This window comes from Carlito syrichta, unplaced genomic scaffold, assembly GCF_000164805.1.
Source record: "Carlito syrichta isolate Samal-C Ts95f unplaced genomic scaffold, Tarsius_syrichta-2.0.1 Scaffold302559, whole genome shotgun sequence".
NCBI lineage: Eukaryota > Metazoa > Chordata > Mammalia > Primates > Tarsiidae > Carlito > Carlito syrichta.
In genome coordinates, this window is record NW_007246655.1 from 84,512 (window position 1) to 110,980 (window position 26,469).

Sequence of the window (26,469 nt, forward strand, 5' to 3'; positions counted from 1 at the left end):
GTGCAGCCACTCTGTTTCTGAGGCTCCCCAACCCCACCCCACCTCACCCCCACCCTGATCCAGGCATATGGGCACAAGCTCACAAACACCTTGAACATTCTCACTCAGGTTTTACTCATACCCTGATGGGGGCAGCCACAACTAGTGACGAGTTGATGGGGGGGGGTCCAAAGATGAGCCCTCACCCCAGCTGGGTCCGACTCCCGGCAGTCTGTGCTCCCAAGCCCACATCCTGGCCCTGCTCCGTGCTGCCTGCTCCTCAATCCTGAGAGCGCCACAGTCAACCACTTCCACAAATTCCCCAAAGCCACCTGTCGATGGCCATGGATCTGCTGGAGGCAAACTCTGGGGCTGCTTCTGCCTAGCTGTGGCTCCAGCCCAAGTCCAGGGAGAAAGTGCAGCCCCTGACAGCAGCTGGAACCTGAGCAGAGCCATCCACCACTCACCACAGCCACAAGCACCCAATCCCAAACCCTGGACACCTTGGCTCCAGTGGTGGCCACTCCTGCATCTTCCCCTATACCAGTCTGTGCTTTTTCCTTCCCAGGAAAACTCCTGTGAAGTCGTAGAAAGTGTCCACCTCCAAGCTTTCTAAAAGGGAATTATTCAAAGGACAAAAACAACAAAACAGTAAAACCCACAAGGCCTTCCAGCTGCTTCCAGCTTAAATGCTTCCAGGCCTGGCTACTGTCTCCAGTCCTATAGAGCCCACTGTCTGCATGGGGTGAGGACAGAGAGGGGCTGCAGGGGAGGTGGGGGGAGGGTAGGAAGGTGGGAGTTGGCCAGACTCTGACAACCATTGGAAAGCTGGGGGTCGAGAGGGCCCTGCAGGAGAAGGAGACACACCAGGCCACAACCAGTCTTAAGCCCAGCCTGTGTCATACTAGTAGTTCTTGACCCCAGTGCACTTCTCCACTAGATAAGGAGTTTTGCCTTAAGAAAAGATTGACTTTTTAAAAAAATTGATTCTAGAATTGGGGGAGTACAAGCAGAGATATACTGCAAAAGTAGTTTGCATACAGGTGATGTTTGGGCTTCTAGCTGGCAGTGAAGTCTTAAGACTAGTTCTTGCTTTGAAAAGCCTCGGCTGGTAGAGGCAGGTCCCTTTGCTTTGGTCCCTGAGGTCAAGGAATTAGAGCCCATCACAGGCCTCAGGAGAGCATCTTCTTCTGAGCAGCACCAGTTGACCACAGCCTGGGGATTCTGGCTGGGGCTACCAGAGCCACTCCCTAGTGGGGTGCACCCCAGGAGAGCTCTGGGTGGGGAGGAGACACCTGGGCAGTGGGACTCCTTCCAGGCTGGTCTACGACCTCACCTGAAGCTGGCACTCAAGGGCCAATTAATTCCCTTTCCTGCTGGCATCCACTGGAGTCTGGGTTCATCTAGATGAAGTGTTCTGCATCAAATGCCCCACTTTCCAAATTCAGTCACATTTGGATTTGTGGCACGGCAGGGGTTCTGATGATAATTATTCTAATAATGAGAACAGACCCACCGCTGTCCAGTGAATGGCTATGGATGTCTGGCTGGACAGCAGAGGGCAAGGCTGCCTGGCCTCCTCCCCAGAAATCACCCACACCGAGATTGGCACTGCGACCTACACCCTGAGCCCAGAACACAGTATCACCACCCACTCATGCCTGGAAACCACAGCCAACCACTTCCTGGGCAAGCCCAGGCCGGAGGCAGAGAGGCGGGATTTGGAGGCATGGGGCGTTGACGTTAAATATCAATGAAGCCGCATTTCAGTTTGAGGAGAGTGACTTGTGTCTGGCTGGCCTGGAAGCCCATTTCCTTGGAAACCGCAGGGCTGAGAAGGGGCCTAGCCAGGGCAGAAAGGCCTGCTGCCGGCAAGTGGGCAACCTGGAAAGGGTCTGTAGGCACACAGGCCTCACTTCAACAAGTACAGGAGACACTAACTGTGGCTTCCCCATGTCCAGGTGACCCCAGTGGCAGCTCAGAGCCTTCAGGCAAAAGCAGGACACGGTGTTCTCAAAGTGGCAAGACTGCCAAGGTTGGTTATTCACCCCCTCCCTTCCCAGAGGAGGAACAGACTGCAGGGCAAGTGATACAAAACACAAAGGAGGTCCCTCAGGGCCACCTGAGACAGAGTTGGCTCTGAGAGGGCATTGGGTAGGGTCTCAGGCTAAAAACCCATACGCAGGTTGGCTACAAATCAGCCAGCCAGGAGCCAACCAAGGTCACCCCAAAGCGAGAGCTGGGCTGCCCACCCCAGGGACCCATCGCACCAGGCAGGCTTCTTCACGCTCATTCCCCAGGGACAAGGGCCTGTACCTGCACCCTGTGGACAGGGCTACCCAGCCTACAACAGCCCAGGCAGTGGACAGGCCCTAGTGCCACAGGTCCTATACTCATTCTCAAGCACCCACCCACTCATTCCCAAGTCCCCACACTTGATCAAGCCTGGCCCTGCCCTTGTGTGCCCTGGAGGTGGCAGGAGGGTCCCAGGGATATTTTGGGATGAGGACAAATAAGGAAGTGTTGACTCTGTGGGGGTGGAGTGGGGCGGGCAGACTCTAGGGGGCATTCTGGGTCACCTGGGGTGTAGGCCAAGGTGGCAGGGGACCAGAATGACCCCTCCCCTGCCCCGTACCTGGCTGTGGGCATCAGGCACTGTGGGGCAAGGCTGGACGTTGGGGCCACTTTCTGACTTAGTCGACCCAGGCCCCCCAACACACCAATGTTTTCTCTTTCTTTTACTCTCTCCAAACCTCCCAGAGCAGGGAGTTTCCAGGGGCAGGAGAGGGAAGAGGTCACATGCCCCTGCTCCTCGATCAAGCTCTGAGAAGGAGGGCAGGACTCGAGAGAGAGTGGCCAGGACACGGGGGCAGGATTATAGGAGGGCCCCAGGTTGTGCCCTGATATACTTGCCCTACAAGGTCCTGCCTGAGTGTGGGGTCTCACCTAACCAGGTGAACCCTCCTCGGAGGCTTCGACGCATGAGAATTTCTCCTGCTGTCTGAGAAGAGGCAAGTGCATGTCGGGAGGGGCCATGAGGCAAAGGACTGCGGGTCCCTCTAAGGGCTGAGAGGAGCCCCAGGCCACAGCCAGCAAGAGAATGGGAACCTCAGGCCTACAGCCAAAAAGAGTGAGTCCTGCCAACAGCCAGGGAGCTTGCAAGAGGGCCACTGCAAGTGAGCCTGCAAGTAGGCCAGTCACCACGTTCATAGCAATGTGTTGCACAGCACAGACATCTAATGCAGGAGAGACTGTATAAACATTTCGGCGGGAAAAGAAGAGAGGAAGAGGGAGGAACCACCAAGAAGAAAAGGAGGGAGACTGCAGACACCAGCTCAGCGGCATCACCTGAAGGCACACTGTGCAGATTGCTTTTTTAATTTAAAAATTTTTATTTTAGAACCAAGATCTTGCTCTGTCACCCAGGCTAGAGTTCTCTGGAGCAATCATAGCTCACTGCAGCCTCCAACTCCTGGGCTCAAGTGATTCTCCTGCCTCAGACTCCTGTGTAGCAGGGACTATGAGTGCATGCCACCACACCCGGCCAACACCATGCAGATTTCTAAGTGAAACAAATCAAAGGGAAATGAGCTCAGGGTGCAGAGAGGTGTCCCTGGCACACTCCACATGGCCCAGCCCACAGGAGAGGCCAATGCTGCAACCCTGGAGAAGAACCAAGAGCCATATCCAGACACACTCTGCCTGGGACCCACATGGCACTGCAGCAGGTGGGCACAGCGTGGGGTAGACTGTGTGTAGTGACACAACCCTCTAGAGCGATAATCCTGCAGATAGTTTGCTTGTCTCTGGGTCCTCTGCCAGGCCCAGCATGCCAGCAAGTGGCTGGGGCAGTTGTTTCGACACCCTGGGCTAGTCCTGAAAATAAGGGAACATACTGTGCTCTGGGAGAGATGGCAGAGGGAAGGCTGGTTATGACCATCCTTCTACTCCTGGGTTTCCAGGAAGGCGGTGCTGGCACCAGGAACAAACCAGTTCGAGGATGCATGGGGCCTCCAGAGAGCACCAGTCCCACCCTTTGTACAGATGAGGAAACTGATGCCCAGAGCAGGAGAGGCCTGCCTGGGGAGGGCCAGGCCCCAGAGCTCAGCTCAAGGAGGCTTCCCCTCTGCTCACCCCATCACAGACAGGAGTTGGAGCCCCGCCTTGTGCCACAGCTGACTGTGCTCCTCCTATGGCCCCCCATCCTCAAATCCTCCATCCTCTGACCTCCCCACCAAGTGACTTCAGAGTCTTCTATAAGGAGGGCAGGGTTGTGAGGCTGGAAGCTGATTTCTTCAGGTCCCTTTGCCATCGGGCAGGGGCTGCCTGCTCACCTAGGGACACTGGCCCCAGCAGGATGGGACCAAAGCAGGCACTGATTTTCACTGAGGCCTGCACTCACCCAGTGGTCCTCTGGGACAGCCGGAGCTTCCTCCTGGGGTCCCATTTTCCCAGTAGTTAGAATTGGGGCACTTGGAGGCTCCAGGAGAGACAGGATGAGTCCTGGAGGGAAAAGTCAGAAGTGCCATCCAGGGCCTGGGTGCTGGGTGGGGCCTACAAGCCTGAGACCCCCAGGAAGAAAGTGTCCCATGTGAGGGGAAGGGGCCGGTGGGGCTTCACCTGGGAAGCCTCCTCTGCCTCCTTCCCAACCCCCAGGCTGGGCTTGGGGTAGATGCCGAGTGTACACAGGGTACCCACAGTGGGGTCAAGGGGGTGGAGGGGTAAGGAGGCTGAGTCTGATTCCAAGGACCCCCGGGTACCTGTCCCCACTGCACACACTTGGGACCTGAACACCTGCTGGAGCACAGGGAAGGGACAGTACTAAGAAAGCCACAGTTATGGACCCAGGTAAAGACGGGTGCCAGCCCTTGGGGGTACCTGCAGAGGCTCCAATCGGGAAAGAACGAGGGCTCCATTCACAGGGCCCTGGGATGTGGAGGACAGTACTCCCCATCCAGGGCAAGGCAGACTGAGATCTGAGGCACCCGGAGGCCCAGTCTCCACCAAGCCCGTTCAGGGGCCAAGGGCGGCCTCCAGAGGCTCCTGGTGGGACTGCGCCTGTGCAGGTCCCAGACGGCATGTGATGGTGAGATGACTGGGGGTGCAGGAGCAGGGGCAGCAACATCTCTGAGGGCAGGGCCAGAGAGGGCTGAGCTGCCCTCCTGGGACTGTAGCAGCCAGACCCCCTTGGCCTACCTGCCCCTCACTGTAAGGGGTCAGGGCTCCGGGAAAACTCCACGGGTGCCTCTACATAAGATGCCACTGTGCGGGAGAGGCCACCATGGGGAAGAGGCCACTGTGGGGGGTGACAGTGTGGGGGAATGGGTTTGCAGATGGAATTACCTTGGTTATTCAGTCATCTGTTCTCTACAGTCATAGGTAGATGACAAGCAGGTGGGTAGATTATGGGCACATGGATGGATGAACAGACTGGAGTGCAGTGATGCAATCATAGCTCACTATAGCCTCCAACCTCCAACTCCTGGGCTCAAGCAATCCTCCTACCTCAGGCTCCCAAGCAGTGGGACTACACATGCACACCATCATGACTGGCCAATCCCATTTGGATTTCTAAACAAAACAATTCAAAGGGAAATGAGCTCAGAGTACAGAGAAACATCCTCAGCACATCCGGTGTGGCCCAGTCTGCATGAAAATCCAACACTGCAGTCCCGGAGAAGAGCCAAGAACTGGGCCCAAACACACACTGCTCCGGGGACCCACGTGAAGTTGGGCATGGCGTGGAGTGGGTAGTGTGTGGTGACACAGTCCTCTGGGGCGATGATCCTGAAGATAAAGTTTGCTTATCTCCAGGACCTCTGCCAGGCCCAGCATGCCAGCAAGTGGCTGGGTGGTTGTTGTGATGTGCTGGATGAATCTTGAAAATAAGGGAACATGCCTTATCAGAGACAGAGAACAAGTCTTAGAGAGAGAGAGATGATAGATAGATACATGGAAAGGTGAATAGGCAGGTAGGTAGGTGGGTGGCTGGGTGGGTAGATGATAGATCAATAGATGATTGATTGATAGATGATAGATATAAGGTAAATAGATACATGGGTGGATGGACAGGTAGGGGGTGGGTGGATGGAGAGACAGATGGATGAACAGACGATAGACAGACAAAGAGGCAGACGTGTAGTGGTGTACCCTCAGCATAACCTTTGTGAGGGCCACCTGGCCGACCACCACCTCCCAGTCAAGAAGTCCAGACTGCACAGGGAAGGCGCCAAATGAAATCTGAGCATGCCAGGAGGCCGACTTTGAGGGGAATCTCAGAAGCCCCAGTGACAGTTGCTGTAGGAGGATGAGGCATTGTCTGTGCCAGTTCCTTCCAGCCAGATCTGGTTCAGGAAACCAAACCAGCTCCATTGACAGGGTAAGTGAGCCATGCAGTACAACCACCAAGTGGCTCACACGGGGTTCACTGCTGGGCCGTTCTCTTGTGGCAGAAAAGTCCACCTGGGAAAAAGGCTCCCATCAGAGATGTATCAGGTCTTTAGACTCAGACTGCAGCTATAGGCCTGCTGCCAGCGCCTGACCATGGCTAGGCACATGGACCTATGTGAAATTTATATCAGGGCAAAGAAACCAGGTTTCTGTTATAAAAGGAGGTACAAATATGGAAAGGAAAAAAACTAGAGTAACCCCTGGTGTCAGATGACAGCTGGGGGCATCGTCCCCCATGGAGGCCAACTCATAAGTTGATGCGGGAGGGGACAGATAAAAGATGGTGTGATGGCTAATTCTGCATCACCATGGCAGGGCCATGGTATCCAGTTTTTGGTCAGACACCCAGATGTTTCTGAGAATGTATTTTTGAGATTAACATTAAATCAGTAGACTGAGTAAAGCGGATGACTCCTCCCATGTGCATGGGCCTCACCCAAGCAGTTGAAGGCCTTAAGCAAAAAGACTAGGAAGGAGTTTTGTCTCCAGACTTCAGCCTTGAGCTGCAACATCAACTCTTCCGGGGTCTCCAGGCTGCAGCCTGCCCTGCAGAATTCAGACCTGCCAGGCCTGCCGCATGCAGGCCCATTCCTTCAGATGAGTGGTTCTCTCGTATGTGTTGTCTTTCTCTCTCATGCTCTCTCTCTCTTTGTGTAAGTCCAATCCATAACACACACACACACACACACACACACACACACACACACACACACACACACCTGTTATGGACTGGACTATCCCTTCCCACTCCCTAGTTCATACGCAGAAGCCCTCATACCCAGCATGACTATTTGGAGACAGGGCCCACAAGGAGGTAACTGAGGTTAAGTTGAGTTCATGTGGGGGGAGGGGCACTAGCCCAAACATGCTGGTGTCCTTTTAAGAGGTCAGAACAGACACACTGTGAGAAGGTGGCCATCTACAAGCCAAGGAGAGACCCAGGAGAAGCCAACCCTGACAAGACTTGCTTCCAGAACCGTGAGAAGCAAGTCTTCTGTTTCTCTAGAGATCCCTGGTCTAGGCAGGTAGATGAGTGGATGATAGGTGGGCGAGATGGGCAGGTAGATGTGTATGTCCTGTGTTTGTATACCTGCATACTTCCGCAGCTGTTAACAGAGGGTACCTGTGAGCAAGGACATCTGAACAGCAATGACCCAGTCAGATCATGGCTTCTAAACACCACCCTCCACCCAAAGAAACCAGATCTCTTTGGAGAAACGACCAGAGACTCTGAACAGGGTCCTGTGGCTGTATAGGACATCACCGACAACTAAGGCCGTGAGGGTCTGGGGGTTAGACACAGCAAGGTTTCCACACCAATATTCTGTTACTTTTCCTTTCTCTTTTCTGAGGCATATTCTCGTTATGTTGCCCAGGTTGGTCTTGAACTCCTGGGCTCAAGTGACCCTCTGGTCTAGGCCTGCTGAGTATAGGCATGTCCCACTGCACCTGGCTCTAATTTCCTCATATGACTGTTGTACTGTGGCTAAGAGAATGTATGTAGCAGGAAACACACCCTCAAGTATTCGGGGTAGTGGAGGCACCAAGTCAGCATGTGCTCCCACATGGCTTGAGGAAGAGATGCTCTTGGTATAAGCAACGTTTCTGTGAGTCTGAGATTGTTTTGGGGGGAAGAAGTAATGTAATCCTTATCACAGCCCTGTGCTGTTATTCCCATTTCATAGGCAGGTAAGAGTAGGCTCAGAGCAGGTGTTTCCTGCCTAAGGTTACATATTTATAAAGTGGCTGAGACAAATCTCCTAAAGAGAGACACCTCCTGGGGACCCATCAGCCTGGCAGTGGGACTGGGTGCAGCCAGGGAGGGCCTCCTGGGGTGTGAGCTGCCCCACATGGGGGTCAGGAGGGGTCCCCGCAGCTTCAAGCAGAGGGATTTGCTGGGCCATCACAACCCACTCCCACTGCCCGGTGGTTGCAGCAAGGCAGCCATGTCACAGGCTATGGGCGAGGCAGCCCTGTGAGCACCCCCTGAAGCCACACTGTGAGCAGGAAACCACCAGACAGGTCACATAAAGGAGTAGCCACTGTGGGATTAGTCCTCTGAAAAAAAGACTAAACACAGAGCTACCAGATGGCCCAGCAACGCACGCCCAGGCATCACCCAAGGAGAGAAAATGCACGTGCACACAAAAGCATGTGCTATCTGCAGCATGGCACAACAGCCAAAGGTACAAACACCCCATGCCTGGTGTTGGACAGACAGAGATACAAAGCGGGTCCACAGTGGAATGGTAACTGACCGTAACAAATAGGGAAGCACTGACACACGCCATCACAGATGAGCCCTGAAAACACACTGAGAAAAGCCTGGTACAGAAAGCTGCATGTCCTGATTCTGTTTATGGAATGTCCAGAACACGGAAAAACGGTGGAGACAAAATGGAGATTAGTGGGATGGACAGAGTTGAAGGTGGGATGCCTGGTTTTTTCTGGGGTGAAACTGTTCTAAAATTGACTGTGGTGATGGTTGCACAACTTTGAATACACTAAAAACTATACACTTTAAATGGGTGAACTGTACAACGTATGTATTATCTCAGCCAGACATGGTGGCTCACGCCTATAATCACAGCACTGGGAGGCAGAAATGGGAGGATTCCTTGAGCCCAGGAGTTTGAGACCAACCCAGACAACATAGTGAGATCTCACCTCTACAAAAGATTAAAAAATTAAAAAAATAAATAATAAAATATATGAATTATCTCTCAATAGACCCATTTATATGGGGAAACAGAAATGATGCCAACATGTACACACAACCTCTCCTGTGGTACAATGATTGGTGGCCATTTACACCTTTCTTGAGGGTTTCGTTATTTTGCCCAATGACAGTGCTTCCTGATGGAAGAGATGTTGACAATCAGAAACAAGAGCAACTATGATCAATAATCTGCAGCAAGATGATAGCACGTGCCTGTAGTGCCAGCTACTCAGGAGCCCAAGGCAGGAGGATCACTTGAACCCAAGATATCAATGCTGCAGTGAGCCATAATCATCCCACTGTACTCAGCATTGGCTACAGAGCAACGTCCTGTCTCTAAAAAATAAAAGGACCAGGCCGGGTGCAGAGACTCATGCATATAATCCCAGCACTTTGGGAGGCAGAGGCGAGAAGATTGCCAGAGCCCAAGAGTTTGAGACCAGCCTGGGCAACATAGCAAGATTTCATGTCTACAATAAATCAAAAAATTAGCCAGGTGTGGTGGCACATGGCTGTAGTTCCAGTTACTTCAAGGCTGAGGTGGAAGGATACCCTAAGCCCGGCAGGTCGAGGCTGTAGTGGTCATGAGTATGTCACTGCACTCCAGCCTGGGAGACTGAGTAAAACGCTAAAAATAAATAAATAAAAATAAAGACACCTATATGCACACCAACAGGAAAGATTCAGTAACGCATGTCATGAGCATAGTGCAGTTATCTAAAGCCACAGGGATGTGTACATAGCACGACCTGAAAAACAGTAAGACAGAACAATGGTGCTGACATGGCTGTGGAAAACCTCTCCTTTTGCACAAAAATATAAAAGCAAAAGCCATTGTGGTTTCTGGTTTAAGAACTGCAATTATGGGCCAGGTGCAGTGGCTCATACCTGTAATCCCAGCATTTTGGGAGGCCAATGTGGGAGGATTGCTTGAGCCGAGGAGTTCAAGACCAGCCTGGGCAACACAGTGAGACCTCGTCTCTACAAAAAAGTCAAAAAATTAGCCAGGCATAGTGGCATACGCCTGTAGTCCCAGCTATTCAGGAGGCTGAGGCCAGCGGATCACCTGAGTCCAGGAGGTCAAAGCTGTGGTGAGCTGTGATTGTGCCACTGCACGCCTGGGTGACAGATTAAAATTCAACTCAAAAACAAAAACAAAAACCCCACTGCAATTTGGCATGACTAGTTTATGTTTTTCTAGAAATTTCTATAGCATGGTTGGTTGCTTACATTTTGACCCAAAAAAATCAACAAAAACAAAGCATTATCCCACTTACCCCTCCCCATGGTGCTAACAGTAGCAGCCCCTTCCCTGGGCCCCTTGCTGGGGATGAAAAGGTCAGGCTTGTCCCCAGGCCTGACTCTTGCCACCAGCAGTTTGTGCTGGACAAGTTGTGTTAAGTCACTTTGGAGAAAGAACCATAACCTCTCCAGCAGGTGACCCAGCCCATAACCTCTCTCCATGCCTGTCCTGGGCATCCAGTTAAGTAGGCCTGAGAGACACCCTGCATGTGCTGACCCTCTGTGTGGGGACACACTTGCACACAATTTCCAACATCTACCCAATGATCGCCAGATGCTCACTGGCATTCCTGAGTCCACTACAAGCCCACAAGTCTCAATCCAGCATGGCCCACTGGCTGGGAATACCTGTGGTCACATCACATTGGCTACACCCAAGACAGTGTCCCTATCACCTGCAGCTCACTGTCACAGTGCTGACTGTTGGGGGAGGCCGGGGCTCTTCTTGCTCCATATAGGTAGGAGCCCCCGGGAACCCAGGGGTACTGCGTCAGGTCTCCCCGCTCTGCAGTCTCCATCTCCACAGTGGGGACCTGCGAACCCTGCACAGGCGACAGCCAGTCTGTAGCTGCCTCGGTCCCTCCAGAGCAAGTAGCAGGGCTGAAACTGAATGTGAACCTGAATGTTGAGTGTCAGGAAGGGGTTCTTGTGAGGAGCTCAGCTTCCTGCCACAGGCAGTAGGGATCTCACACAGGCATGAAATTACCAAACGTCTCCAGAGCCAAGTACATGAGTGGAAAGCAAAGCCCTGCCCAGACACTCCTCAGTACTAAAGGTTCTTCTACCTGACTTCTGAGAAAAGCATCAATGGATTTTCCCAAGAAAACAGACAAAACCACAAACGCTGCTCAGAGGCTGCACCTGCCATTTCCCACCAGGAGCCCATGTGCACAAACACGCCAGGAGCAACTTTCCTGGAAAGGACAGTGCGGCATTTTATTTTATGGACACCCTGCAGCACAGGGGACCAGTCCTGGTGCAAGGGGAAGTTTCAAGTCTTTGGACTTTGATCTGATCCAGGGTCTTCACAGTTGCTCTCTGGAGAAAGCAGCATTTCCCAGGATGCCAAAACTACCGCAGAACCCACCCTCCCAGGCCTGTCCCTGCCTCCTTCCTGACAGTCAGTGCAGGACCCGGGTACTGACTCCCCAGGAACAGCCCCATCACCCTGCCCCTTGGTGCCAACAGGAAGCAGCAGTGCGAGCACAGCCTCTCTGCCTGTCCTGGGCCCAGCTGTGTCATTTCCCGCTTTCCAGGCTCCTTTTCTTTTTCTTGGCTGGCTCCTGGACATTAGCTGCCTTTGTTCTGGCCCAGGTTGGTTGCCGAGGCTGCCTCCTCCTCTGACGAATTCCTCTCCGGCCACGGCTCTTGGGCTGCTTTTCCTTGGGGTCAGCCCCCATGCCCCTCCTCCTCTTCCTCTCAGGTCCTGAGCTCCGGCTGGGGCTCGAGTCTTCCTTTTCACTTTTCCCTGAAAAAAGAGAGTGGCCGCATAAGCCCATGCTGTGATCACATGGGCTCATTTCACTCCCTCTAATTCTGTGACTGAAGACAGCAGCACCAGGGGCACAGAAGGGTAACAGCCTGAAAGCCAAGCAGGGGGACCCCATGTTCAGTGTGGACATCAAACTCTGTCTATGCTAGTTCATGACACCAAGGAAAGCTGACCTCAGAAGTCCGGCCTTCAGGAAGACCAGTGTGAGGACAGAATTTAAGAGCAAAGAGAGGAAAGAGGGAGTGGGACTAGGTCTGGCACAGGGAGGTGGGTTGGAGGAGTGCACTAGGCAGGAAGGGTCAGCCCTGAGCCCAGGCCAGCACTTTCACTCAACTTGCTTTGCAAGAAGGAGCCACAAAGGCTGTTAGACCTGAAAGCATGAGCCAGGTTGCAAGGGCAGTTGAAGAGAGGCTGCTGCCCAGCTGGGCAATGAAAGCAGATAGGCCATTATTAATGGCCTGGGGTGAATCCAATGACCCTTCAAAGGGCAGACTCCCAGGGTTGGTTGAGCATAGAAGGGATGACATGGAAGGCTTCCCAGCTTAGGGTAGAGCCACCCTCTCCCTCCTCCAAACTCCGTTTTAGCAATGTGCCCCTGCACCCTGCCCGGCACCGTGCACAGCCCTCTCTGCCGCAGCCAGGTGGCCCTGGGTGTTCTGCAGCTGGCCAGGGTAAGATAGCCCCTGAAATCAATTGAATGACATGGCTTGGGGATCCCTGGAGGATGCAGAAGAGGAGGGATGGGACTTGGATGAAAGAGGAAGGTCAGGACGAGGCAGCCCAGCCCAGAGAAGGGTCACCACATCTGCAGAGCAGCACACAGACAGCAGGAGCTATAGATAAGGAAGGTGGGGAGGATGGGAGTGTCTACAGACCAGATGCCCTGAGACTGTGACCACCAAAGAATCTCCAGGATGCATGGACAGTGGCACCCTGGACAGGACTCAGGACTTGCACCTCGGGGACAGACGTCACAGGTGACCAAGCACAAGGGAGACAAACAGGCGAGGAAAGCCCCTTCCCAGTGAGTAAATGCTCCAACTCCCACCTTCCTTGCGCTGCAACTGTGATCTGCGCACACGCCGCTTCACCTTCCTCTCCCTCCGCCCTTGCAGGAGATTCCTGTAGGCTTCTTCCGGCATCTCCTCCTCAGGAAAAACACCTAGAACCAGACAGACAGAAGATCCAGGAGGGCCGGAGGCTGCTGCTGTACTGCAGTTCAAAGCTTTCCACAGGTCCAGCAACTATCACTTCACACAAGTATACAAGGAGGCCTGTTCTCTTTTTTTTTTTTTTTTTTTTTTGAGTTGGAGTCTCACTGTCACCCAGGCTGGAGTACAGTGGCACATTCATGGCCACCGCAGCCTCAACCTGCTGGGCTCAGGTGATCTCAGCCTTCCAAGTAGCTGGAATTACAGGCACATGCCACTATACTTGGCTAAATTTTTTTTTTTAATTTAATGTAGAGATGAGGTCTTGCCAAGTTGCCCAGACTGGTCTTAAACCTGTGGGCTCAGGCAATCCTATCACCTCGGCCTCCCAAAGTGCTGGGATTATAGGCGTGAGCCCAGCCCTAAGGAGGCCTCTTCTAATCCCAGGGAGCAACTTGGGCAGCAAAAAAGCCCAGCTGGGACCATCCAGCTCAAAGCTACACAATGGAAAGGCTGAGCCTTCCACACAAGTGGTGGAGGTGCCCCTTATCCAACACGCCTGGACAGAGGTGTTGCAGTTTCTTCAGATTTTGGAATATCTGCATTAGACTTATCAATTCAACAGCCCTCATCTGCACACCCGATGTCTGAAATGCTCTAATGAGCATTTCCTTTGAGTGTCACATCAGCATTCAGCAAGTTCTGGATGCTGTAGCATTTCGGACTTGGGGCTTGCAGGAGGGATACTCAACCTGCACAGCAAGGTCTACTTCCTTACAATACTCATGTTGGGAAGGAGCACGAAGGAACTTTCTGGGCATTGGTAGCACTCTGCATCTTGACAAAGGTTTGGGTGACAAGGGCTTTTGTGCTGGCCAAACCCAGTGTCCATGCCCTTCAGGACATGTCTGTGACACACAGATCCTGGATGTGAGAGATGTGCGTGCTGGAGCACACAATGCATGTGGTCTGGCACAAGAATAGAGAGATGTTGGACAGGCAGACAAGTAACACAAGGATGTAAGATGCTGAGGACAGGATTAGGTAGTGGACGTGCAAGTGTCCACTACAGCCCAATCACCTGTGCACTACATCTGAGACTTTCCATCATGAAATGGTGGGAAGGGCTTCCATCTCCAACCATAGCCTCCCGGGAAACTGTCCCTCAGCTACCTTATGCCATTCCACCAATCACATGCCGTCAAGTGGGAATGACAGACTGGCAGCAGCACCACCATCAACTTCTTGTGAGCTCCCAGGACCAGCACCCATTTGACGGGCCCCAGGGGCTCCAACAGATGCACAAGTCTGAGACCCACCCAGCAACAACTATAGAAGGAGAGCTGTGGGATCCCTGAGCCCACCTTCCTCTCCCCTAGAAACACCCCCAGGTATCCTGCAAGGAAACTGTCCTCCAGTGTTCCCAAGAGAACAGAAGTCTTCCAAGGTGGTGGCCCAGCTCAGTTCTCACCTCCTGCCAGGTCCTGCAACCTGAAAGAACAAGATAGACACCCATTTACCACAGTCGTGGTTTCTGCATCAGGAAGGAGGATGTACCCAGAGCGACCTTCAGAATTCTGTGAAGGGGAACTTTAGGGCTGCAGAGGAACCTTCAGAATCCCAGTCAGGGGTACCCTGGGGACTGCAGAGAGATTTTCAGAATCCTAGCTAGGGGGGAACCTGGCGACTGCAGAATCCTAGCCAGGGGGACTCTGGGGGCTGCAGAGGACCTTGCAATACAATGCCCATGGTAAGACGCTTTCCTGAGAGAACTCTGAAGCCCTTCCGCTTGGCTGAGGCCACTTCACAGGAGGACTGGGACAAGGCGAGGGTGCCTGAAACTAAGGAACCCAAGGGCAACTCCAAGGGCAGCGAGATGGCTAGTGCTAGTCACCCTCAGAGACACTTACTTTCGGATCACTTTGTAGAGACGCTTCCTGTTCAGAGAAGGGGTGCTCTGTTGACTGGCCACGGCGAACAGTCTGTTAGCAACTGCCTCATAGTCAAACTGTTCCAAGAGAGATACCGGGAGACGAAGTCAGCCACCAGCAGCATGCTGGCACCAAGCGGTTCCTCCACACAGTTCACAGAACACACCTCAGTGTCACTGCAACACCCTGCAGCCAGTGCCCACAATCTATGGCATAGCAGGTGCCGCCATTTACAGCTCGGCAGGCACTGCCCACCATCTACAGCACTGCAGGTGTTGCACACACTTTGGGACAGCCTTGCCCACAGAGATTAGTGAGAGCACTACACCCAGTTCATTATCACGTTCAGTCTCTAGAAGCTACATTGAGACGGGCACATAGAACAAGCTGATTTGATGAGCTTTCTTTAATCTAAGATATCCAGATTCTACTAATTCCCCAAGTAGTAACACTTAAGACTTGTTAAGGCACTTTGTGTTCCCCACATGCCTCGAGTCATAGGCCCCTGGCTGAAGTGACACCAAGCTGGGCCCACAGACTGACCGCTCAATACCCCAGTGAGGGGTAGCAGACCTGGGGCTGCCCATTTGTGTGTTGCAAGAGAACAGGCACAGGAAGCTGGCCCTGGAGAGCGTGCATTTACCTTTGTGCTCACCCTCCCAAGCACGACCCCAGGTTCCACTCTCAGTGACTCTACTCTCTCACAGACCAGCAAGGCCTGGGCTTTGTCCCTCCCCAACGACCTCTGTGAAGCTTCATTTCCAAGTCAGCAGCTGTCATCCTCCCTTCTGACACCCCTGCCCCCTCAGAGTCAGCAGTGGAATAGGAGGGCAAAAGCTGGGGGCAGTCACTAGCCAGGCCACCCACCTGGAGGACAGGGCCAGGACCGTCCCTATCATCTCCTGATAGCTCCTGGTATGCCTCAGGTTCAGCCCTGTGAATAGAGCCTACAAGGAAAGAGACCTCATGAACGCCAAGAACCGTATCTGGGGTGTGCAGGGCCCCAGCACAGACACCCAGAAGCCAGGAACCCACTCTGCATGCAGGGCCAGAGCACAGGTCCACGTTGGGGAAAGCCCACAGCTCAAGTGAGCTCCTAGGCACCACATGGTCTCGCATGGTAGGGGCTGGTGCCACCTCGTGCTTTGGTATGAGGGAAAACATCCCAGGGTGGTGGCACCCGCCCAACCCCCTAGAGAGTGACCAAGAGTGGGCATCTTGGGAGCAGGGGCCATAGCAGAAGCCCCAGAAGGAAGGGCAGCCATGTCTAGCCACAGGCAAGCATGGCTCAGTGCTGTGGGAATTGATGCTTTGGTAGGGGTACTTGAGCTGGGTTGGGTATTTGGGGCACTGGCAGCACTGACCATAGAAAAAAGGTACTGGGTCACAGGCAGCTGGGAGAAAATACCTGATGAAAAGGACAACTGTGGGCCTGGGGCCTGCTCTAGAGGGGGTGGCCAGTGGGCTAGCAGGAGATTCTTGGGTGATGTGGCAACTGAGGGCGAGAAGGCAAGTGAGGGGCAGAGAAGATACACACAGGACAGTCAAAGTGCTGTGGGTGGATGGAGCGTCTCCTGACTAACAGGGAAGCCAAGCTCCCCGCTCAGCCCCCAGCAATGGCACTGAAATCTATAGCACCAGGACGCGATGCTTAGATCCGGGACCACCCAGTGCACATAATAACTGCAGCATCAAGACTGGACTAGCTGGCTGGATGTCATCACTGCCAGAGCACTGTGGGTCCTGCCCCAAAGCCCTGCAACAGGCTGACTACAAGCATGTGCTCCCTCCATTCATCCTCTCACCCCACAACAGGCAGGCACTGCTCTCGGCACTGAACCCAGCCAGGATCAATACAGAGCTCCTGTCCTTGGGGGCACAGGTCAGGAGTGCGGAACACAAGGAGCAAGTGATTATGTCCCACGCCAGCAAGTGATAGGCGACATGGGAAGCTGGAGAGGCTGGACTTTCAAGAGGGTGGTCAGTGCAGCCCAAGTAAGAAGACAGAGCCCCAAGGGGAGGGAGCACCCCAGCACTGAGGCAGGAACAAATCCAGAGTTGACTGTGTGAAAGCATGGAGGGTTAGCACAGGGGCCAGGGAGGCAGGACAGGGCTCTGAACACACCCTGCAGAGGCTGTGAGCATAGCCAACGACATGTGCCTTGTGCATATAAAGATCACTTGGGTCACTCTGCTGAGAATGGGCTCAGGTGAGGGCAGAGATGAGGGAGCAGGCAAGAGGTGGCTGGAGGCATGCAGCAAGAAAGTACAGGGGAGTAGCCCAGGACAGGCACCAAGGAGGTGGCAAGACGCCTGCAGACTGGACGTTTGTGATCCTAACTGCAGGCGGCGTCAGACACCTTCTTGGACAGCAGGTCTTGCTTACCAGCTTACCACCCTCCAAGGACTCACCGTTCTGCTCCAAGGATTCATCGTCACTGTCCTGCTCTGAGGCCTCACCATCACCATCCGTCTCCTCATCTTGTGCTTCCAGTTCATTCATAAGGTCTTCAATAGCTAGTGGTGCCTGCTCCACAATTGTTTCAAAGATGCCTCGAGTGATGTTATGCAAAACCCGGGAACTGAGGGCCAGAGCAGGGGCCAGCAAGAGTCTGTTAGGCTCTACTCTCAGACAGCAGTCGCTGATTCACCTGCCCATCCCCATACCCACACAGCCAGCAGTCTCTGCTGCTGATGGCATCGGCACAGTACAGCTCTGCCCTAGAGAAGCAGCACCCCGAGGAAGCAGCTGCTGGGAGAACACAGGCCCGACCAGGCCACCTGCCACTTACTCCTTGGTCTGGGCAGCAATTCTACAGAAGGGCTCGATGAATTTGAGGTTCTGGTCTGCTGTCAGCTACAGGGAAGGAAACAGGAGCCTCAGGTCCTTGTCCAGGAACACTCAGTGATGAGCCCAGACCAGTTGGACCCAGCCTCACCTCTTCAGCACCCACTTTGGTCAGCTCCTCCAGGAAGATCTCGATGAAGTGGCTCTTCACCCCATGCGGGACCTGGCTGCTGGGGTGCAGGATCTCAGTCATGAGCAGCTCCAGCAGCTGCTCAATCTGTCTGAAGAAAGAAAAGAAAATATGCAGGCGGCCAGGACAAACCCTGGGTCAGCATGCCCTTTCCCCCAGAATGAGCCCCAGTTCAGTGTGTTCTCTTCCCCCAAGGATGAGCCCCGGATCAGTGTGTTTTCTCTCCCCTAGGACAAGCCCTAGGTTAGTGTGTTTTCTCTCCCAGGATGAATCCTGGGTCACCGTGTTCTCTCTACCCCCACCCCCCAGAGGATGAGCCCCAGGTCAGCATGTTCTCTCCCCCACCAGGACGAGCCCCAGGTCAGCGTGCTCTCTCTTCCCCAGGAAGAGCCCTAGGTCAGCATATCCTGTCCCCTCCAGGACGAGCCCCCTCAGGACAAGCCCCAGATCAGCATGTCCTCTCCCCCTGAGGATGAACCCCAGATCAGCATGTCCTCTCCCTCCCAGGATGAGGCCCAGGTCAGTGTGTTCTCTCTCCCCAAGGATGAGCCCCAGGTCAGTGTGTCCTCTCCTGCCTAGGATTGCCCCATGCCAGCGTGTTCTCTCTCTCCCTGAGCTATAAGCTCTGATGGGAACACAGGTGCAGGCAGGAGGCACTGTCTGTGAACATGCCAGCTTTCATGTGCACACGGGTGAAGGTCAATGATCCTGGTTTTCCAGCACAGAGCAGCCTTGCAATTATGGATTTACGTGACCATCATCAGCACCAGAATAGCTACAAAAGGCAATGCTTTCAACGTTAAAACAGACCTTTCTCTGGTCTCAAGACTGCTAGTGGAGGGAAAAAGACTTGGCAGAAACACAATTTTACCCTCACAGTGCCCAGTGTTCCTCTCTGCTGTTCCCACTGGGTTCCAATTAGGAAGGTGCATCAGGACGGAGCATAAGCAAACAAAGGAAGATGCAGGCCCAGAAAGGGGCTGAGGACCGCAAGCCACTTGCTGGCTTCCCAGGCCCTGTCGAGCATCCATCTATATGACACGTGCATACCAGACCTATTACTGGCATGTGGGGTTGAAGGGCTCAGAGCCCCAGATAACAGGTGTTAGCAGTCTAGATGGTTCTGAAAGTCTTGTGCTTGGCAATACAGACCCCACACCCTGACCCGTAGCTTCTTTAAGAAGTTCTCTAGATGGTTCGGGGGCATAATAAAGTTTGAAATTCGCTGGTTATGGAAGATGATGCTCTATAAGGTTCAGGAAAAAGGAGACAGAGGCATGGTTGGGTACAAAACCAAGAGGAAGACACCCAGATGCAAGAGACCTACTCCCCAGGACAGTGAGAATACCATCAAACATTAAAAAAACCAAAATAAAACAACAAAAAAAACCTAGTTATGTTTGCAGGAAAACTGAGAAAAAGGCTAGAAGAACAGATCAAACTGTCAGCACTAGCTACCAAGGGCAATGAGGGAAGTCACCAATTTCTAATAGGCCCAGAAAGTTGAAATAAAATCATCACTTTAACATTTAATTTGGCTTATATCACTAGATCCTACAAGGCTACCCACAGTACCACGTACCAAGATGAGTAAGAGATTCCTGTCCTCACAGTCCTTCCAGGGAACTAAGAATGAAAACACCTCCAAACCAGAGGCTCTGCTGTCCCAAATGGAAAATCACCCACAGTAATTCAAACCTAGAGAAATTCCAACAATAGTCCAAATCCTGATTATTTTTTAAAGGGAAGAAATAAGGTGGACCAAGGCAAGAATTTATTAGCTTTATAATCCTGAAGATAAGAAAGTCCTGCACTAACTTGGATTGTAAGCTGTATTCTCTGGTCTAACAGCTATTCTGATATCTGCGTCATAGTTTCTGTCTTCATATATTCAAGATCCACGCCTTTATTTATTTATTTGTACCTCTCCCCCACCAAGATCCACACCTTTAACAGACACTTCTACATTACAAATCAATCCCAAGTATACTTTTATCTAAGACACTCTCCCAGGGGAGAAAAAAATGAATCATGCAGAAGCAGATCACTGGCAGATGACGTCTTTGATGCACCCTCAGCAAACTAAAAAAGCAGTCTGTACATTTAATATGCCATTTTTGTAAACACACCCAGAAGATGCCTGCATAGTTGTTATATGTGACATTTTAATTAACCACTGGAGGTAAAGTTACTTTTTAATGTTTCATAAAAGCTTCCAGTTTTTATCACAAGTATTAAAAGAGTATACAATACTTATAATTAGAAAAAAAATATTAAAAATTAAAAATATTTTAGGTCAGGCAAAACAGCTCACATCTGTAATCTCAAGACATTGGGAGGATGAGGCAGGAGGATTGCTTGAGTCCAGGAGTTCAAGACCAGCCCAGGCAACATAGCAAGACCTCGTCTCTACAAAAAAATCAGAACATTAGCCAGGTGTGGTAGCGCACACCTGTAGTTCCAGCTACTCAGGAGGCTGTGGTGAGCTGTGACTGTGCCACTGCACCACAACCTGGGTGACAGATTGAGACTCCAACCCCCAAAAATAAAATAAAATGATAAAAAGTATTTTAAATGAATGTTTTAATGTTTAAAATGTTAACACTCAGAAATCAACTTTGTGTTGTGGAACTCAGACCTCCCCTTTAAGGTCTGGAAACCTACTCCCCTAACTTGAGTGAAGAGCCTCAGGTGACCCTAGTCGGCCGCTAGAGGTTAGACCTCTACCTCTGGGGGTCCCCGGGAGGAGGTGGGAGCAGAAGCTGAGACCAGGCAGTGCAGAATCAGAAACATCTGCAGGGGCAGGAGACCAACTCACAGCTTAGTATCAAGCTGACTAATGTCAGCTTGGGAGACACAGATCACCTCACTACACAGAGATCATCCACCCTAATCACTGGACGAGTGAGAAGTCTGGACGATCTGAATATTTTCAGAATCAGAGCAATTTCCATTGAGAGCAGAGCTGAACACACTATGTCCACAAAAGCTCCTTCAGTTGGACATCCTTCCATTAGAGGACTCAATTCTGATTCCCAGTTAAGAAGTTACCTGCTGAGAACGTACGTTATCATTTCCAGGAGCACATGAGCAAATCTTAATTTAAAAAAACCACCTTTACTTGAAGCATCACTGGGGCCCCCTTGAATATGAAGTCCAGAACCCCTTTATGACAAATAATTAAAAGGGAAGCATGTGACTGCAATGCCCCCAAGAACAGTCACCCCCAGACTTGCCCAAGCAAGAGAACCACCTGTGTACCAACCTTTCTTCCCAGCCATGCATCTTCACGACCTTCAAGGACTCATTCAGGACCATACGCATGAGCTTGGGTATAAAAGGAGACCTGTTATTGGAAGCACAACCCAGACTTCACTTCCACCATGGACTGGGAGCCACTTGAGGGTAAGGCCACACGCTGGGCATGTAGAGCAGTCCTGGCTTCAGAATTGAGAACTGAAAAAGCAGCACAGGTGCCCCAGGGAGGTGCGCCCTCAGCAACCGGGTCTGAAACCTGGTCCATCCTCTCTGAGCTCTTCCAGGGTGTGTCCCATGAGAAGAGACCACAGCTTACTTCCCTTCTGGTCTGCTGTGCAGAAGAGACTCTCCCACTAACCCCATCTGTGAATGAAGCCCCAACACTTGCCCACTCCCCATTTCCCCTGCACACTGGCTCAACATGTTGCTGCAGGCTTCCCACCTTCAGGATGTTCATACCACATACCACGGAGGGTCTGAGTCATGGCAAAAAGCTACAAAAGACACACAAAAGATGCCCAGGGGCCTTGGTGACAGAGCACACTCAGGCAGCCAGGATGCCATTCTTGGGGACATGGGAGGCCTGTCCACATGATTCCCTGCAGTGTCACAAGGTCAGCCCTTACATGAGGCCTTACTGCTGGACTTGACCACATAAGGAGGAAATGGGAAACAGGCCTTAAAAAACAAGAATTCATCACATAAAAGGACCCATCACAGTAAAGCAGCCTTCCATGAGAACCCCTTTGCTCACAAATCCACATGAGCCACCAGGCCCTCGTGGTGGCCTCACCATGTAGAACTTGTCCAGGCGTAGTCTGTCTATGCCCGTCCACTCACGGCTCATGGTTTGCCAGAACGTCCGAAGGAACAGGTGCTCTGCAGGAGGAAGAAGCCCAATATCAACACCAGAGACAGCCCCTGAGGAGCACAGACGCCACCTTGAAAGGAGAGGTGAGAAAGGAAGGAACCTGATCAGGAAGTCCCTCCCATGTCACTCTGGGACTCAGTCCCAGAGTCAGCTGATCTGAGAAGTGAGACTGTTAATTTCACTGAAAACAGGGCTACCAGGTACCTCAGAAAGAAATTACAGCTACACCCCAACTGCAGCCACACTCTGAGTATAGGCGCAAAGAGGGAACAAAGCTGCCAGCCAGAGAAGCACTGCTGGGCCATTTCTTTCCTAGACTCCACTGCTTCTACCCTCTCAGGACACGTCACCTAGGCAGCATAACTGTACACTGTCCCCACTAGATCCACTAATCCAACCAGGCACATAAGCCTACATATAACCCCTATTATGCCAGAAACAGGGTGTTACGCTGTAAACTGTGTCCCCTAAAATTTGTATGTTGAAGTTTTAATTCTTCCTACACCTCAGAATGTGATTATATTTGGAGACAAGGTCTTTATGGAGGTAATTAAGGTAAAATGAGGCCATTAGGGTGGGCCTAACCCGATCTGACTGATATCCTTTTATAAGAGGATATGAGACACAAGCACACACAGAGGGAGGACCATGAAAGGACACAGGGAGGAGTCAATGTCTCCAAGTCAAGGAGAGAGGCCTCAGGGAACCCGCCCTGTCCATGCCTTGATCCTCGGACACAGCAAGAGTATCTCAGTCTCCTATTAGAGTTTCTGCTTCAGTCATGGGTGGGCCTGTGTTTACTGAATCATCCAAGCATGACTGAGTAAACGCTGTAGACCTGGCACTGAGCTGGCATAGAAACTACACTGCAAGTTCTTGGAAAGTAAAAATCTTGGAGAACAGATAACCCAGGGCACATGCAGAGAAACAAGGTTCCAAATACAAATAAAGACACTGCTTCAGAGTGAGAAAGGAATCCTTGGAATGAGCTGCAGGTTCCCTCTAACTGTGACTCCTTGCCTACTGTAGCATCACTGAACAAAAACCCATCCACATAAACACGGGCACCATCAGCCACAATCCTGGTGGCTCTACACCAGTGACCCTGCTCAGCCCTGGCTACTCTCCAGGTGGCATGGAGAGGTCTAAATGCTGATGCCCAGACACCACCCTTGGAACTGGGTTTAATGGACCAGGGTATGCACATCAGGATTTTTGGGGAGTCCTCAAGGGATTCCAATAGACACGCAGGGTAAGAACTACTCATCTTGGCCAGGATAAAAAACAGAAGAGTTAGAAAAATTAACTGCAGGAGTTTCACAATATAAGATGAATTCAATCAAATACCTTGATAACATTATACTGTAATTACAAACTTCATTATAAAACATAAGACATAGCCGGGCTCGGTGGCTCAGCCTGTAATCCCCTGCCTTTGGGAGGCTGAGGTGAGTGAACTGCCTGAGCCTGTGGGTTCGAGACCCGCCTGGGCAGGCGAGACCTCATCTCTACAATAAATCAAAAAATTAGCCGGACGTGGTAGCGTGCGCCTGTAGTTCCAGTTACTTGGAAGGCTGAGGTGGAAGGATCACCGGAGCCCAGCAGGTGGAGGCTGCGGTGGCCGGGAGCGGCCACTGCACTCCAGTCTGGGCAACAGAGTGAGACTCCAACTCAAAAAACAAACAAACAAAAACCAAAACAAAACCAAAAAAAACCAAAACATAAGACATTAGCCGTTTAAGACTCTTAAGCTAAGTCTACTTGGGGTAAACGAGCTAATCCATGCTGAACACTTTCACATGTGCTGTGTACCTAATAGATACCAGCTGGCTCTCTCTTGCTCCTAGGTGTTACTCACTCCGGATTCTAGCACACAAACGTTCTGTGTCTGCTGGCTCTGAGGCCAAGATTTTGATATTTGCATATGGCTGTGCTACAGCAGATATACTCACGTGTCTCTGTGGTCTGGAAAGCGTGGATGAGCTGGGAAATTGTCTTTCCTAGGTCCTCCTGTGCAGGAAACAACCAAAATGCCCTCAGTCCCTAAAGCACTGTGCTCTTACAATGACAAGCCAAACACACAACTGTCTGTCAATCACTTGTTGCAGAGAACCCTATACAGTGGATCTCAGCCCAGCAGATAGGAAGTTTTCGAATTTTCTCCCTGCTGCAAAAGGCCTCCTACACGGCCAGGGCCAACAGACTCACTATAAACCATGGCAGGCATCATACTCCTGACAAAAGGGTAACAGTCAAAGGGGACATGGGACAGAGCAGAGGGAGCGTTGGGACACATAGCCACCCTACCAGCAGGAGGGGCCACCCAGATCTCCATAAATCACTGCGGGCCTCTGTCACTGTGTCAAGCATCACCCAAAGCACTTGCTAACAGAGAAGATTCCAGAACCCCCCTTCAGTGACAGTAGTTCAGAAGCCAGGGAATATGGCCCAGGAATCTGCATTTAAATATGTACCCTCAGCAGCCAGGTGATTATGAAGCATGGTCAATAATTTACTTTGAAAAACAGTGTCCTACAAAGGCTAGCAGGAGAAACCCTAGTTTCAGAAGACTTGGATCCCATCCCTTGGCTTCAATTATTTCAGTACTTGCTTGCAACATGAGGCCAACACAAAGCAACCCAGTTTTCACCCATGCCATGGCCTGCACTACAGCAAACCTGTCAATGTCCTCAGCCAGTGTGAGACCCACACTAACCAAAGTCTCTGACTCTGCTAGCCATACAGAACAAAGCACTGAGCTTCAAGTTTCCCCTGGCATCTCTGGCCATATCAGAACAGGGCCAACCATAGGCCCAGCTGTCCTCCCATACTGCTTCTGCCACCTGTTCATGCACTCACCTGGAGCAGTGGCTTGTCCTGCATCCACATGCAATAAAACAGACCTTTCCACACCTTCAGCAGCTCGTCGTGAGTGAAACCACCTGTATCAAAACAGTGACATTCACACCAAACAAACCCAACCTCTGAATACTAGGAATGTTCCAGAGAATTAGAGCAAAGTCCCCCCTACTGTAAAGACAAATGGGAGCAGAGTCCGGCACTTCCCTGCAAACAAGTCTCATAACCTGCTGCAGCTCTGGCTGTGGGGCCCCCTTCAGTTAACTGCCTCTTCATTCCCTCACTAAAACTCACAGAACCTACAAGCTGGCAGGCCTGGCGCTCCATTTTGGAGATTCAGAATTGAGACCTCAACCATCTCCGGAGTCAGATGAGGGTTGTACTGGTTAATTTGTTGGTGATAATTTATCCAGTGTTACCCTGAGGGTTTGTGCACTTTTCTGTGTTATACTTCAAGTATTAAAAGAAAGAAACTAACTCAGTTAATCAGGCTAGCAAGTGAGACAGATATACAAAATCCCTCAGTCACAAATACTTGCTGGGGTCCTCTGTCTGGCACCCCGTTCGTGAAGTAGTTTCCAGACTTGAGCGTGTGTATCAGACTCACCTGGATAGATTTCTTTTTTTTTTTGAGTGGGAGTCTCACTCTGTCACCCAGGCTGGAGGCACGCTCCTGGCCTCTGCAGCCTAGACCTGCTAGGCTCCAGGGATCCTTCCGCCTCAGCCTTCCAAGTAGCTGGAACTACAGGTGCACGCTACCACACCTGACTAGTTTTTGATTTATAGTAGAGATGAGGTCTCGCCAAGTTGCCTGGGCAGGTTACGAACCCGCGGGCTCAGGCAATCCACTCACTTCAGCCTCCCAAAGTGCTGGGATTACAGGCTGAGTCACTGAGCCTGGCCTGGGCAGATTCTTAAACAGCAGATGGTTGGCCTTGATTTGGCAGGGCTAGGATGGGACCCTGGAGTTGTAGTGCAGTGGTGGGACCCTAACTCAACTGCAGCCTCAAACTCCTGGGCATGTGATCCTCCCACCTGGTCCTCCCAAAGCACTGACATTACAGACTTGACCACCATGCTGGATTAGAAACTGCATTTTCTAACAAATGTCCAGGTGACACTAAATTGCTCATGAAGGGGGCCACACTTTCAGAACCGCTGGTAAAAGAAACTTGAAACATGTTCTTAGGATTCTTGGAGTGGCATAGACGGTAATTCAATAATGACAATCAGCTGCCATTAGGGAAAAATACAGGGTGCCCAATCACTAGGAAAACAGTGATCTTGGTTTGTTAGGGTCTACTGGAGTGAGGGGATGTCTGAATTGGAAAGAAACTGGAGAAGGGTGTCCCTGCAGAGGGAACGCGTGTCACCGCCGCAGAAGGGAAAGGGCTGTGGGGGCATAGTGGGGGCGGGGACGGTGGGAACAGCCTTGTTGGCCCCGCCTGCCTGGCCACGTGGAGGCTCCACGCGGTTCCC

At 51.9% G+C, this 26,469-nt stretch overlaps 1 protein-coding gene across 2 annotated transcripts in view; it reads right to left on the reverse strand.

Annotated features, from left to right (window-relative positions):
• Positions 1-11,293: 11,293 nt before the first annotated feature.
• Positions 11,294-26,469, reverse strand: part of LOC103259192 (ribosomal RNA processing protein 1 homolog A) — a 15,417-nt gene continuing 241 nt past the window's right edge. Inside the window, exons 2-13 of one of the 2 annotated variants that reach the window (XM_008056857.1) lie at positions 24,991-25,073; positions 24,084-24,141; positions 22,054-22,139; positions 21,268-21,329; positions 17,964-18,093; positions 17,817-17,881; positions 17,437-17,606; positions 15,892-15,971; positions 15,004-15,101; positions 14,565-14,584; positions 12,991-13,104; positions 11,294-11,918 (exon numbers count right to left, since the gene is read on the reverse strand). In XM_008056857.1, coding sequence (XP_008055048.1) covers positions 11,689-11,918; positions 12,991-13,104; positions 14,565-14,584; positions 15,004-15,101; positions 15,892-15,971; positions 17,437-17,606; positions 17,817-17,881; positions 17,964-18,093; positions 21,268-21,329; positions 22,054-22,139; positions 24,084-24,141; positions 24,991-25,073 — 1,196 coding nt within the window. In that variant the 3' untranslated portion in view covers positions 11,294-11,688. Of the gene's footprint in view, positions 11,919-12,990; positions 13,105-14,564; positions 14,585-15,003; positions 15,102-15,891; positions 15,972-17,418; positions 17,607-17,816; positions 17,882-17,963; positions 18,094-21,267; positions 21,330-22,053; positions 22,140-24,083; positions 24,142-24,990; positions 25,074-26,469 lie in introns of both variants that reach the window. The other variant, XM_021711752.1, reaches the window with a different exon arrangement.